Source organism: Nanorana parkeri, unplaced genomic scaffold (assembly GCF_000935625.1).
Source record: "Nanorana parkeri isolate BGI_ZX_2015 unplaced genomic scaffold, ASM93562v1 scaffold2658, whole genome shotgun sequence".
Classification (NCBI taxonomy): domain Eukaryota; kingdom Metazoa; phylum Chordata; class Amphibia; order Anura; family Dicroglossidae; genus Nanorana; species Nanorana parkeri.
The window spans coordinates 105,303-121,545 of record NW_017308926.1 but is presented as its reverse complement, the minus strand read 5'-3'; the positions used below and the strand labels follow the sequence as shown (position 1 = coordinate 121,545).

Genomic DNA, 16,243 nt, shown 5'->3' with positions numbered 1-16,243 from the left:
CTGCACCGTGTCCGCGAAACCGGAAGTGCCGAGGAACCGTCTCGCCGGAAGTGATGCTGCAGTGAAGACGTCAGTCCTGCTCCGTCGGATCCCTGCGTGCTAGGAAGCCTGGGTGAGTGCCTTTTGAGCGGACGGAGGAGGCGCAGACTCCTCCCACAAATACGGCTAACTACGTTAGCCTAACACATGTATATATATAGTATATAAAAACAGCAAAGTCGAAATAATCCATACATAAAAGAAAGCAACCATATAATTGGTTATGTAAAGTTTTAATTTCAGCCCTGCCTACAAGCTAATAGACAGCTGTCATGTGGGGTAAAGACAGGCAATGAAAACATGCTGTCAATATCACATAGAGGCATATCAGCATGTACAATACCATGCTATCGGTTACAATAGTCTGCAAGTCAAACCCACAGTGAGCCAATGCCTGTTGTAGGTTAAGTAAGTGGCAGTACTGGGCATGTGAGCTGGGACAAAAGGGCCAATAGGCCACAGGATCATATTTAGAAAAGAAATAGGTCTCATGAAGGAATGATTGAAGAAAGGTATGGGGCTGATTGAAGTAAATGGTCACATAATTTGAGCAAAATTCTGACCTCCTTTAGTAAGTTATCCAATTATGTAAAAAGCTAATTCCTGTTTACTTTTTTAGTCTGCATATTAGTGAACAGGCATTTCCCATTGTAATGACTGGATAATTGAAGTACAAATTTGCACAACTTATGTAAATTCTCCACTCCTTTAGTAAATCAGCCTCAGTGTCACGGGGAAATCACCGTATTCTTTTAAACACTCGCCTGCCAGAGCCATGCCACCTACCTGTAAGTAGACAACCAGGTGTATATTCCACAGACAGAGGTAAACGCGAGTTGTTCTTAAAGTGACATTAAACCCTCAGATTTGTTAACATAAACCAATACTGTAATGTGCGCCTTACTGTAATCCATGGTTGTTTCCCTTCTCTTTGCTGCTCTTCCTTTTAAATCCTCATGTCGTCTCATGCTTGGGGAGAACTTCCCTTTTCAGCTCAGGGCCTCTTACTGTAGTGCTGGCTCAGGTTTCAAGCCTATACAATCTTATACACAGACACCATGTATCCATTCCTGAGACAAGGCAGTCTGCTGCAGAACAGAAGTTCTGCCCAGCATGAGAAGACATGAGGATTTAAAAGGAAGAGCAGCAAAGAGAAGGGAAACTACCATGGATTACAGTAAGGCGCACATTACAGTATTGTTTTATGTTAAAAAATCTGAGGGTTTAATGTCACTTTAAGGGTATTAGTTTGTAGATCCATCAGCTCTTTTTCTGTAGAAGCATCTCCTTGTGAAAGTGGAGGTATGGGGTCAATAAACATACAATTTAGATTAAACAGTACAATGATTAAAATTGTGCAAAGTGCCGCCATCAAGTGGCCTTTCATTTTTTATTTTGTTTGTCACATTTGGTGGGGTGGTTTTTGTTAGAGGGTCTGCAACTAGTGTAGGGGTGGGGTAGAGATTATATACACTGCTCAAAAAAAAATGAAAGGAACACTTTTTAAGCAGAGTATAGCATCAAGTCAATGAAACTCCTGGAATATTGATCAGGTCAGCTAAGTAGCAGAGGGGGTTGTTAATCAGTTTCAGCTGCTTTGGTGTTAATGAAATTAACAACAGGTCCACTAGATGGGCAACAATGAGACAACCTCCAAAACAGGAATGGTTTTACGGTGGAGGCCACTGACACTTGTTTCCCTACTCATCTTTTCTGACTGTTTTTCACTAGTTTTGCATTTGGCTAGTCATTGTCACTACTGGTAGCATGGGGCGATACCTGGAGCCTACAGATGTTGCACAGGCATGCCAACTCCTCCAGGATGGCACATCAATACATGACATTGCCAGAAGGTTTGCTGCGTCTCCCAGCACAGTCTCAAGAGCATGGAGGAGATTCCAGGACACAGGCAGTTACTCTAGGAGTGCTGGACAGGGCCATAGAAGGTCCTTAACCCATCAGCAGGACCGGTATCTGCTCCTTTGTGCAAGGAGGAACAGGATGAGCACTGCCAGAGCCCTACAAAATGACCTCCAGCAGGCCACGGGTGTGAATTTCTCTGACCAATCAGAAACAGACTTCATGAGGGTGGCCTGAGATCCTCTAGTGGGCCCTGTGCTCGCTGCCCGGCACCATGGAGGTCGATTGGCATTTGCCATTGAACACCAGAATTGGCAGGTCTGCCACTGGCGCCCTGTGCTTTTCAGATGAGAGCAGGTTCACCCTGAGCACATGTGACAGACGTGAAAGGGTCTGGAGAAGCCGTGGAGAACATTATGCTGCCTGTAACATCGTTCACCATGACCGGTTTGGTGGCGGGTCAGTGATGGTCTGGGGAGTCATATCCATGGAGGAATGCACAGACCTCTACAGGCTAGACAATGGCACCCTGACTGGCATTAGGTATCAGGATGAAATCCTTAGACCCCCAACGCTGGTGCAGTGGGTCCTGTGTTCCTCCTGGTGCACGACAATGCCCGGCCTCATGTGGCGAGAGTATGTAGCCAGTTCCCTGAGGATGAAGGAATTGATACCATTGAATGGCCCCCACGCTTGCCTGATCTGAATCCAATAGAACACCTCTGGAACATTATAGGGTCTATTCACGAAGCTGTCGAAGGATCTGGCCGATCCTTCGGCTAGCTTCGGCCCCAGGACCCCTTCGGTTCAGTAGAACCGAAGGGGTGCTGTACGGCCTATTCACAATAGCCTGCACGTGTATACAGCTACCCCTGGGTGTCATGCCTGTTTCTTTTCTGGGTGTACAGACTTTTATGCATCACAGGACATGTAACAGTGTTCGGCTCACTTCACTTCAGATCGGTTATTCCCTCGGCAGCTTCGTGAATAGACCCCTATGTCTCGGTCCATCCGACGCCTAAATTGCACCTGTTTGTTCAGGAGCTCAGTGATGCACTGGTCCAGATCTGGGAGGCGATACCCCAGGATAACATCCGTCGTCTCATTAGGAGCATGCCCCGACATTGTAAGGCATCCATACAAACTTTAATGAGAACCATTTTGAGCTGCTGCAAAGAAATTTCAGCACAACCGACTAGCCTGCTGCATCATTTGTTCACTTTGATTTTTAGGGGGGGGTCTTTGAATTCAGCCCTCTGTAGGTTCATAATTGTTTTTCATTTCCATCAAATAATGTGGCATCCTTTCGTTCCTAACACATTACCCAGTCCAGTATACAGTAGATCTCCAGCATGATATTTTTTCCCCATTGAGATCTGATGTGTTTTCAAAGTGTTCCTTTCATTTTTTTTTACCAGTATATATTGTATTTATTTTTTTTAAACCTTTGGTGCCATTGCAGAAACCGATTGTTCTTTGATGTTGACTAGTCCAAGTAATAGAGGAAGTGATCAGTTCTGCCAATCACATCTCCCTGTTCACACCACCCATGCTAGGGAATGAATGAAGTGTCTTGAGGTGAAATTATGGGGCCTATTCACTAAGCTGCCGTAGGCAGCCGAGTGAACAACCGACCCGAAGCAAAGTGAGCCGAACGCGGTTCGGCTATTCACTTCAGGCTGGTACAGCTGATTTCAGCCGTATATCGGCTGAAATCAGCCGCACATCGGGTGAGCCGAACATGCTCACTCTGTTCGGCCGACCCGAATTAAAAGGAGTTCGACTCAGCCGATCCAACATCTGGATCGTCTAAGTCGAACCTCCGGCAGGCTACTCGCTGCTGTTCGGTCTATTCTCATAGATGCCGAACAGCAGTGAGTAAAATAGCCGGATGCCGCTGAGCGGCATTCGGCTCAGCCCCTCTGTTGAACCGAGCAGAATAGAAAAAGTTAAAAAAGTAGAAAAAAAATAATAGAAAATGGTGACAGCTAGTTCTGCCCGACTGTTTTCTATTGGCTGGGCGGTTCTGCTGCTGTCTAAAAATAAAAAAAAAATTTCGCTATAGGAATGCATTGCCAGATTCCTATTGGCTATTTCAATTTGCAATAGCCAATAGCAAACTAGCTATTGCACCGGGCTCTGCTGCTGTCAATCACTAGATGGGACCTGATGGAGAACTGCAGGTCCCCTCTGCAAATTGAAATAGCCAATAGGAATCTAGCAATGCATTCCTATGGTGATTTTTTTTTTTATTCTGACGGCAGCCAACGGCTCCATGTCAGAATAAAAAAAAGCAGGGAAAGGTTTACTCTACTCGATCGAGCAGAGTAAACCTTTCTTGGAGAAAGTGTTTCTCTCCTGGGTGGCCGGGAGCCGCTATCTAATAGCAGGAGGCTCCAGGAGCGCCCGGGAGAGTTGGGCTGTCTGGAGATCAGTGTCCCTGGTTACCAGGAATGCTGATCTCTCTGCAAGTGGCCAGAGCCAGCTGTAAGATCACGGCTGGCTCCGCCCAGCTGTCAGAAGCAGGCTGTCGGCCGGCCACTCAAGGCATATGCCTTCGGCTCAACTAAGCTGCTTGGCCCACTTCGAGAGCTGTACGGGTTATAGTGAATAGTCCGTACAGCAGCCCTTCGGATCTACGGCTAGATCCTTCGGCAGCTTCACGAATAGACCCATATCTGTTTACATCCTGCAGCAAAAGCCTCCCTTCTCGGGCCCATGCCTGTGCAGTACATCCTCATTGACTTTTACGGGGCTTTCTCCTTGCCAGGAGACATGCAGATGGGTCCCATAGACATCAATGAGGATATACTGCATAATTGCGGCCAGGAAAGGTAAACTTTTGCTTCAGGATGTTAAAAACAAAACAAAAAACCCCCACAACATCGGAGGTCAGGCCCTTGCTTGGCAAGTATACTTCTGTGCTGGGGGAGGGTGGGATCAATAAGGTCCGTGTAAAAGGGGCCAAAAGGATAAGTACACTTTAAAACAAACAGCAGCCCCCATATTGATTTCTTGGTAGGTAAGAAAACCTTACTATTTTTCTTAATGGCCAGGGGTTATGGGGCACCGTTCTGACCATTCTGCACAGCCTAAAAGTGGATCTGCCATTAACAGAGGTCTCTGTGTCACCTCCAAAGTATTAGTTTGCTCCACCAGGAAAGGAAAAACATGTGACATTTCCAGTGACGACCACCATTTTGGCAATCTACTCTTCAGAAAAGAAGGCACATACAAAATGCCGTAGAATATTTATTAAGAAACTGAAATCTCAAATACACATATAAACTTACTTTGTGCCTCACAAATTTACATATATATAGAACATTATCCAACGTACAGTAATCAAGAATGATAGAATTCTACATAGGAAAACAAAAAAAAGTGAAGCATTTTAGATACATGCTGGTTGACACCATCTATTAAAAATGGTCGCCTGCCTACTTGCAGCTTGTCTTAAAAGGAAATGTATCACGAGATAAGCATGTTGGCAGTCATTGCCGATTTCCTGCTAAAAATGTTGGTTGCTGTGCTATTTCTCCAATTTAAACACATTCTAAGCCAGAGCTTTAGACTTGATCCAGGTCATTGGCAAAGTACCAAGGTAGGCCACTTCATCAGCATGACAGTCAAGCAGGTAACATTTTCAGAAGCGGATATCTTTAGTATTGGTCTACATTTATCACAGCGCAGGCCTCCTTCAAACCAATCATGTACAGTACTAAGCATTAAGTAATCAGAGCAATTGAAATTGGTGAAAAACATCTTTGGACCCTAAAAGTTCTATTCAGGGCTTTTCTTAAAGCCATTTGCAAAGGGATAGGCTTTCCACAGAAATAACAGCACTCATGCATGGCTCAGCACTACATTGTGGAGGGCAGGAGAGAGTATAAACATGCCATTTGTTTTTTTTTTTACCAGCCTCCAGTAGAAGATCTGGGAAGGAACCAGGGCTCAGAATATGGGAGGTGCCTGGTATACATGTTTATATGATTAAAGTTGCGCTCATTAGTTTTGCTTTAAGCTAGACAGCAATTATCCCATTGAACTACAGACTTGGTTTACATGGCATGCAAGTCTAGTCAGCTGAAAGTCCTACTAAACATGCATGCTTACCCCAAGCATAGATATTTAGTGAATGGAAAGAGGAGGAACAGTCAGCACCACTTATCTCATATGGCAGCAACGTACACATTCCAAACCCTTGGAGGAAGTCAAGTAACCAAACCTGTCAGGGCGGGGCTTACGATTGCTTCCTTTTGGATACACAGGGAGATTGAAGAGTCTGATTTTGCCAAGCTGTCTGCGAGTGTATTTTATTTGTTGTAATAAAAGTTTTGCTGTGATACTGCACAATGAGAGAAGTCAATGCTTCTGTTTGAGCTCTACGCCGGGAGTTTGTGAGTGGAGCAGTGGTGGACCAAATTTTGCGGTCAGTGGAAAGGAGTTGCTTATGGAGAATTGAATAGAGAGGAAGGAGAAAAGGCTAAAGTTATCCCAACAAGCAACGGTTGGAAAAGAGGAATGATAATCGTTGTTCCTATTATATAAGACGCAATATTTATGACCATCTGGTGAGTGCATTAGAGAGAAATAAGGAGCATGGTGATCATTTGGGATTATTGGTGCAATATAGAGAAACGAAGAGCATGGTGATAATAAATAAATAGATAAAACTTGAAGACAAGTTTTATCTATTTATTGGAGACTTTGGACTTTTTAACACATATGGGAGATTGCACATAAAGACACATGAGATTGGGCACTTTGTTTCAGTGCAAACCTATGGTTTAAAAAAACTGTGAACATACAGTCAGAAGTGTATGATTTTTGCACAGATTGAGGCACATGATTTTTGCCAAGTTTGCGCAGATTGATTTATAGATATTTCAAGGCATAGCGCAGTACAGGTGACACAGAGAAACGGTCATCTAATCTATATGCTCAGCTTAAAAATTGCGTCAGGAAAGACAACTGAAAAACACTTTTTTAAAGTCCTGTGGCCCAACAGCCACGTAGAACATTTCCTGCACAGTAGTAGAAACTGGTTTTGATTCTTAACTATTGATCTTGTTTATGAGAAGGAAACTACTCAGATACTGAATAAAAAAAATATTCTGCCATGAATGCTAGACGAGCACCCCAAGGATCTAATACATTGTACCTCACCCAATCACCAATGTATACCTCAGAAAAGCAGAAGATTGATCAAGACTGAGACTTTCCATGTCCTTTAGCTCTCAAGGTTTGTCAAATTAAAACTAGTGTGAAAAAAGGAAAAAGCAGTGTCATCTGCCCTGTAGTAGAATTCAAGTAGAAATGTATAAGGAACTCACAGAAGTTGAAAAACACTCTGCCCTTCCCAGCAATATACCAATCCCGCAATACCATGTTTTATTCAAGGCACAGAGCAGGAAATGCCAAAGCAACGGTACGCATTTAATTCATGCTATGAAAATCATTTAAGCATCAGACCACTGGGTTTATTCTGAGGCATTAAGCCCTTTACAGCATAGATGACAAACATTCCTTTGTTTATTTTCCCCAAGAGCCATTCCAGTCTTCTTAGGGTTACGTTTCCAGTAAGCTTCTCCTGATCGCTTCTTTCATATCAGCATCTGTAGGAAAGGAATTAGAGATATTAAAATCAGCATGTCCAGTTTCAGACTTTCTTTGCAGGAAAAAGACTTTTGGTAGGTTTTAATGCATTACAAAAATGTCCAACTTGACCTTGCATATAAAGAAGCATGTTTTGCGTTTTGATATACCCAGTCATTTACCGAATATTAAAGAATACAACATTTTCCTAAAAATACAAGCGTTTAAATCAATGCAATTGAAAGAAAAACTATAGTTTTTTCATATGGTTTGGTTAGTTTCATTAAGTTGCGGTATAGTTGTGGATTTTCTATGGTCAGATTGAAAAAGTGTAACACATTCCTCCATCTACGCTAAATTGTGTGGATGGAGGAATCACCCACTGGACCAAGCTTCAGTATCTTGCTGGTCGGCCCCACTGGCTCTCAAAATACCTGAACAATGCCTGCATCCAATCAGATTGTTCAGGTATTTTGAAAGATATAAAGATCCGGAAGCTTGGCCCAGTGGGAGATTCCTCCATCCGCACAGTTTAGCGTAGATGGAGGAATTTATTGCACTTTTTCCATCTGACTATAGAAAATCTGCAGATAATCTATAGGTGTATGGCCAGCTTTAAGCATGCGGCTCATGGGAGGCATTATAACCATTGTGCTGGATCTTCTGTACAGCTCCACATGTGACAGCTGACACAGGAAGCACTGTGTGAATAAAACCCTCCTGTGTCACTGATCACAGAGCAGATCAGAGAACATACGTTCTCCGTTCTGCTCCCCATCCTGAAATTACCATGTTCCCAGAAGAGCCCGCAAACCCCAGGCGGGGAGGGGGCAGGGAAGAGCAGGCTGCTATACAAGTGATCCTGGCAGATCACTTGTACTAAACAAGCGCCGGATTCCCCTGCTCTACATTTAGCCCTGCGTGCCTGAAGCAGGGCTAAATGTAGGAAAAAAAAAAAGAGAAAAAACACCCGCCCAGGACTGCATTTCTTGGGCGTTGGGCGATATAAAAAAGGTGAATTGAACAGGCTGATAAAAGCCCAGGCAACAGGACACAATTTTTCGCATTGGCGACCTGGATTTGTCGAGCCCTGAGCTATACCCAATAAAGTAATGGAAGACTCTGAAGATGTTGCTGGTATCAGTGACGTACCCCCATTTGGGAGCTCAATGAGAGTGTTTTCTGAGCATTGGTAACCCTTGCAGCTGCAGGATGATCCATGGTTAGCAACCTATACGTTTGAGGTGCAAGACATGGCGAAAACAGCTCAAGCACAGCGAAGGGGACCAAAAGATTGTTACTCGTCGCTGGCTGGCCCAACTAAATGACAGCGCTCTCACCAGCAGCTTAAGCTCTTGTGCTAGTGCCAGCAGGAACATGTCAGTAAGGTTAAATCTGACCTGAAGATTAATAAACCGGTGCGGGATGCCTGATTTGTTGCTCAGCCCACATGGTCTACTCAAATTAAAGCGAGTCTTGTGAGACAGGCTCCAACTATAGTTCTGTATCTGGAAAGCACACCACACTGACAGACCAAAGTTAGGAGAGATAGAAAGCACTTAAAGTATGAGAGAACCCAGAGGGTATTTCCAAGCTTGTCCTACTGAGGGTCAGCTTGGCAGGGTTTGTCATAGTGAGATTGAACAGCATGACCAGTCAAAAAATACTGCACTTGGCGAAGTGAAATACAGTACCAGAAGCATGTTATTAATTATATTATCGATTACATATATTATCATGATTGCTCATTAGGTTAGTCAACACAAAGAACAAGATTATTAAATGAATCTACTATTCATTCATCCAATGCATTACAGAGAAGGGAAACATCACAATGGTTTTAAAATCTAGAACTTTGAAATGACTGAATATCTACATTTGCACAGCTCAGTTTATGATACATCTCTCAATCAGTAAGAGTCAGGAAAAGGGAAAACTCTATCACATGCAAGACCTAAAAGGTCATATACTCCTCATGGCCTGTAAACTGACTGCCAACACTGGTCTGATGAGTTTATCAGTCGTAAGCATCTGTGTGACCTTTAACAAAGCAGGCATGGACATTATATGCATGTACAAGACTGAACCCAAGCAATAAGGCCTTTTAAGTCTGGTCTTTCTTAGGACAAAGTTGGATGGTTATCAGAGATACCCACTGTCCACATGTGCATTTCAGACGTAGGCAAGTACCCTAAACTACTCTCAGATAAGTGATGGGACAGAACCCATCTAGAAAGCTCACAGCACTCTGCAAGGACGGAAAACAAGGGTTTACTGAAGTCAATTTAGTGTCCCACACCACTAATATGATGGCTATTTTAGTAAAAGGAAGCAGTAAAGATCTTTCTAGATCAAAACACGTAGGTTAATTGACAAGACGCACACATAATTGGTTCAAAAAGAGACATGCAACTGGCAAAACTACAAGTCATGCAGGATTTAAAGAAAAATCATTCACACAAGATTAAGACAAACCTTCATCCTGCCCCATGGAATTTATTTCCATGTCTTCATCAAGTGTTTCTGTTGAAAAGAAAATATTCATCTCACTGAGCTAACTATGGCAAAACTACATAGTAGGGATGCACCAAAATTACATTTTTAGAGCAAAATAAAAACAATTAAATATAAATTTGTCAGGCTGAAACCAAAACTGACTTTTTCCAAACCTCTTTAACTACTTGAAGTCTGGGGTGTTTACACCCCCTTCCTGTCCAGGGCATTTTTTTGTATTCAGCGCTGCGGTACTTTGACATTTATGGAGTCTTGCAACACTGTACCAAAATTAATTTTAAAACATTTTTGTTGGGACAGATAAAGCTTTCTTTTGGTGGTTTTTAATCACCACTGGGTTTATTTTTTACTATATAAAAAAAAGGAAAAAAAAAAAAAAAGAAGAAAAAACCCGAACATTTTGGAACAAACTAACACAGTTTTCCCGACATTATGTTATACAACTATTGTTACCCAATTTTTCGGTAAAATATAAAAGAGACTAGTGTCTATTTACTAGACCCCCAACACATCAAGCCTTAATGTTCCGTACGCAAAACAATTTTACCATACCCAAAATTGGCCATAGGTGACGCTTTAAAAGCTTTTACTGCGCATCAATTTAGTGTTACTGGCCCTAAAATTATTGCTCACACTCCAACGTTCGTGGTATATGTAACATACATGTGTGCTGTAATCATTTCCATACGTAGGCGCACCCGACGTGTATTTACATTTGTATGTATATGTGGAGGCGGGGAACTTTATGGAGGCATAAGGGGTCTATGAGACAACTAATGTCACCTAGGGAGCCCCCAACAAAGCTGATGAAGCCTATAGCAGCCAGAGAAATGACAGGCTAAAGGCTGTTTAAAACGATTTCCGATTCCTGCTCATGCGTGTGAGCAATAATGATGATAAAAAATAGCTGTACATGAACTTCCACCCGCAGTAAAGCGCTTGCGGTCCATCTGTTTATATACAAGGGGCGGACGGCAAGAACAAAATTATTTTTACATTTTTTATGTAAATTTTTAGTACTTTACTGTTTTCGGGGCTTTGGGGAAATATCAGGGGTCTAAACAGACCCCTGATATTTCCCTTGTAAAATATAAAAACATTGAGGACCCATCCTAAATCTCTTTTCCAACCTGACTCAGGAGGTTGAGCGGGGCGGTGCAGGAGGAGAGCTCAGCCTCCTGTGACAGCCGTCTCCTTCCCGCACCGCCACACACGGCCCCCTGACAGTTTCTTTCCTCCCCGCCGGGCGCTAGCCGGTGTCCTCTCCGATCCATGCTGCCTCTGCCAACACAGGTAGGGGAGAGGAGCGGGGAGAGGAGGGGACACAGAGTGGCGCTCAGCGGGGAGGAGAGAAGCTGGGGATGCACCTTATTTTCGGCCGTCTTGGTACTAAAAATCGGCATTTTGCCCATGGTACCATTTTCAGCAGACATTTTTCGGCAGCTAAAATTTTGGTGCATCCTTACTACATACAAAAGAAAATATTGAAGAGCATATTTGCAATGCCAGGGACACTGCCTTTCGCTGCTTATGAACCCTCAGTTAACCAAGTAAATTTGTGCTTTGCCCATGCAGACGGGCTGCATTTCAGCTTTAGAAACCCCTTAAATTGTAATGTAAGCTGAAATGCTTGAAACAGATGCATACCTTGTGTAGTTTCTGATATGCTGTTAAGTAAAGCACACATCACATCTCCTCCAACTTGGTGAGGGTTTATAACATGAGCTGGACGTTGAGTCTTCTTGAACTGGTTTTCCAATTCCATGAAACCTTTATCACCAGAAAGGACAGTGAAAGGAATCTGCTTAGGGAGTCGCTCATCTAAACGACCAGCCTAAAAAAACAAAAACACATCAAAATCATTTTGGACTGCCTCTACGACAACCCTGCTGTATTTGTCCCTGTGAATTAAATTACTCCTTACTTCTAGTCCAGATAATACCCAGAGCACTGCTGTGAGCTAAAGCTAGCCATGCACCAGACACATTTTGGCCAGTTCTTGATGAACCATCAATCAGCTGATTGAAGGAGCAGTTTGCAAAATCTTCGAACGTAGTGGGCAGCCAATGAGCTGCCTGCGCTGTTCGGGCATTCCGACAGTGGCTGGCGGCCGCTGTCAGAATACAATGAGGACAGCAGAAGATTCCTTGATAGACGTTCGTAAGCGTTGATGGAGAAATCCAACATTTTCTTCACTCAGCCCAGGGTTTGTATGAAGAAAATATAAGTGTATGGCCAGCTTAAGCTTCTTTGTTCCCCCTCTCTTTACAGTACATTTTGCATATATTCCCCAGAATCCAAGAGGGGTTGGCTACAGGGTGAAACAAAATAGTTCAGCTAACAGCAATGCCCTGGTTTTCACTGTGAAATGCACTTAAAACAGCTTGACAGAGGATCTAAATTTAAACTTCCACTTTAAGGAAAGAGATAGTTTCTCTATCTGTAAAAAAATAAGTCAAGGCAACTGGACTTGCTATATTTTTCTTGAAGATGTTTCACTAGCCATCCGAATGGCATCAGAATGACTTGTACTTGGGAATAAACATGGTGAATGTTGCTCCAATCCACATTATTCTGTCACAACCAGGTGTTGATTGTATTTGCATAATTGGAGACTAGTAGGTGTTCTTAACCTGCCCAGAGAGGTGTTAAAACAGTGCTCAGAATTGTATGTTGGTGAAACAAAACAGCAGCTACACCAGCGTATGGCACAGCATAGAAGAGCCAAACCCTTTGGTCAGGATTTGGCAGTATACCTACATTTAAAAAGGAAAAAGGTAACTCCTTTGAAGACAGTCAATACACATCCTAGACAGGGAGGAGGACTGTTTTAAAAGAGGTGTGAAAGAGGCCATTTATGTAAAAATGGAGAAGCCAAGCTTGAATATGAGGTGGTGGGGGTGGGGGGGGGCAGACATCTATTGTCTGCCACATATAACTCCAATTATGCAAATGCAATCAACACCTGGATGTGACTAACATTATGACATTATGTGGATTGGAGCAACATTCACCATATTTATTTCCAGATAATTTTTTTGTACAGAACACCAGTGAAACGTGTTCAAGAAAAATACAGCAAGTCGAGTTGCCCTGACTTATTTTTTTACAGATATACCATGACCTGGATGAATGAGAACCTTCACAGGTGAGATAGAGAAAAAAGGTGGGGTCATGCTGAAAAAGTGGTGCAACATAACAGGAAGAAAAGACCTGCATGTGACTTCTAAGCTACTAAGGCAGACTTTGCCTAGCAGAAAAATAAAACAGCAGCGTCAGTCAGCACATGCGGCATATTAAAACCAATGATATACAAAACTTACGTGAAGACAAATGGCAAAGTCGGCAGCATCTTTACGGTCACTGCAGTGAGGGTGAAGGAAAAAACAGCCAGTAGTGGAGAGATTCTTAAAATATTTGCAGTCCATCGGAGGTTTCCATCCGCTCTTCCCTCCTATAACATGTAAATAGAATTTTAAATGTTCTATAACCCACAGCTGTAAAAAGGAAAAAAAAACCCACAAGTTTAGAAGCCTCTATAAAAAAAAGTTACTTCTGGGATGTTTTTTTAAAATTAGTCATACTGAAGGTGTGGCAGAACCTCATTTAAAGCGATTATCAATGCTCTTAAGGATTTTACTTTTAGGGTGGAGTAGTTAAGGAATATTTTAAAACAGAAATGTTCACATTTGCCTTTAATCCCTACATAACAAGGTTCCCCATTACCCTAACCCTTTAGTATTAACAGTATACACAGCACATAGTGACATTAATGAAGATCACTACAGCGGCAAGTCATCATGCAAAAATGAGGCACCTGTCTCTGCAAGTACAAAATATACACTTTTTATGAGGTTCTATGAGCGATCCAAATATCCAGAGATCCAACATGAGACCTTGACCTTAGCCATGGTAAGTGCCCAGTTCTCTTGACAATCACAGGTAATTTTGGTTATAGAGTTGCCTGTCTGGATCATCCAAGTCACAAATATTGAAAAAATAAGCCGCTTATGCAGTAGACTCCACTGATTTAACTCCCCAGATTGTGGTGCAGAAGCAACCAATACTGTACTTCAACTTATAGAGATCAAGCTAGCACATAGAAATGCAAAGTACTGCTGCCCTCAGCAACTGCTGAAAGCAGGACTGTCAAGTGACTCGCAGATATGGTCTTTTACTCATTGTAACGCGTCTCTCGTCTTATGCAGCATCCCTCCTACCTCCACCCAAACCTGTAGTATACCCCTTAGCCTTAACCACCATTTCCTCTAGTATGTCATTGCCAATGCTTCATATATTGAATATTATGTGCAGCCCCCTGGTGATGTCAGGGGCTACAGCTGAGGTGTTATAAGCCTCATAAGTTGACAACCACTGTTCTAATAGCTTAGCTGCAGGACAGATCTCTGTAAAGCAGCTAAATTAGGCAATTAACCTACAAGTCCAGACAAAACAAAAAACACACACACACACACACACACACACACACACACCTTTCCTAGTTTTGGACTGGGAAACAATCAGAACTCTGGTCAGGTTTATACGGCTATCTTGAGAGATTCATCTTCACCAAATAGTAGGATGGAGGAAGAATTTAATTTCTGTTTGTGCCCCTTTTGCAGAATGTTTCCCTCATCTACGAAGAAGCGCATTTGTATTTGTCTGTGTTGTTGTAAGTTCTCCTTAAAGAAATTTCTTTAAAAAAGGAGCCCCAGGTGGCAGTAAAGACTTCATAGGTGTTCTAATCCATCCCCCAAAAAGGGTTTGTGCTTGACATTAGGGTGGCAGCTAACGATTATTTTCATAATTGATTAGTTAGCCACTTTGATTAAATCTATCGGATTAAAAAAATACCGTTTTATTTTGTTTAAAATAAAATACACAAATGCAGCTTTACAGACAAAAGTTTACTTCAGAATAAAACAGTATGCACATTGTTTGCAATCGCACTGCACTGGAACGCAGGGCATTGCAGTACAGCGCATTCCAGTGCAGGCGATCACATTGGTGCATTTGGTATCCATCGGATGAATGGCACCGCAACGCACCTCGGGCAGCAACATTTGTCAGGCCGAAACACACATACATATTACATACATACAAACACACACGTATTTAAATGAGTAAGCCGTTTTATTCCAGTAGACGAGATGTAAAAAAAAAAAAAAAGCTGAGTGTTGCAGTATGAAAGGCATCATGGCATTCTGCAATACTCACATTTTTCACACACGCTCATGCTGAAGCGCACAGTGGTCGCCAACTGTCTGCAGAGTCAATAGCTACAGACCTCCAAACTCTGTGTGGCCTTCAGATTGGCACAACAACAGTGCGTAGAGAGCTTCATAGAATGGGTTTCCAAGGCCGAGCAGCTGCATCCAAGCCTTACATCAGCAAGTGCAATGCATAGCGTCGGATGCAGTGGTGTAAAGCACGCCGCCACTGGACTCTAGAAGTGGAGACATGTTCTCTGGAGTGACCAATCACGTTTCTCTGTCTGGCAATCCGATGGACGTGTCTGGGTTTGGCGGTTGCCAGGAGAACGGCACTTGCCTGACTGCGTTGTGCCAAGTGTAAAGTTTGGTGGATGGGGGATTATGGTGTGGGGTTGTTTTTAAGGGGTTGGGCTTGGCCCCTTAGTTCCAGTGAAGGGAACTCTTAAGGCATCAGCATACCAAGACATTTTGGACAATTTCATGCTCCCAACTTTGTGGGAACAGTTTGGGGATGGCCCCTTCCTGTTCCAACATGACTGCGCACCAGTGCACAAAGCAAGGTCCATAAAGATGAGCATGGCTGAGCGAGTTTGAGGTGGAGGAACTTGACTGGCCTGCACAAAGTCCTGACCTCAACCCGATAGAACACCTTTGGGATGAATTAGAGCGGAGACTGGGAGCCAGGCCTTCTCATTCAACATCAGTACCTGACCTCACCAATGCGCTTCTGGAAGAATGGTCAAACATTTCCATAGACACACTCCTAAACCTTGTGGACGCCTTCCCAGAAGAGTTGAAGCTGTTATAGCTGCAAAGGGTGGGCCAACTCAATATTGAACCCTGCGGACTAACACTGGGATGCCATTAAAGTTCATGTGCATGTAAAGGCAGGCATCCTAATACTTTTGGCAATATAGTATATGTTTATTAAAATGAAACTCCGTAAGCGCAAGGATTCCATGGTAATACGGTGTTTTCCTCATGTTAACTTGAGCAGCTTACTGAAACACTCGAGTATA

At 43.0% G+C, this 16,243-nt stretch overlaps 1 protein-coding gene across 1 annotated transcript in view; it reads right to left on the bottom strand.

Annotated features, from left to right (window-relative positions):
- Positions 1-7,440: 7,440 nt before the first annotated feature.
- ZNF451 (zinc finger protein 451) overlaps positions 7,441-16,243 on the bottom strand; it is a 33,323-nt gene continuing 24,520 nt past the window's right edge. Inside the window, exons 11-14 of the mRNA XM_018573984.1 lie at positions 13,335-13,465; positions 11,659-11,845; positions 9,973-10,020; positions 7,441-7,517 (exon numbers count right to left, since the gene is read on the bottom strand). Coding sequence (XP_018429486.1) covers positions 7,471-7,517; positions 9,973-10,020; positions 11,659-11,845; positions 13,335-13,465 — 413 coding nt within the window. The 3' untranslated portion in view covers positions 7,441-7,470. The remainder of the gene's footprint in view (positions 7,518-9,972; positions 10,021-11,658; positions 11,846-13,334; positions 13,466-16,243) is intronic.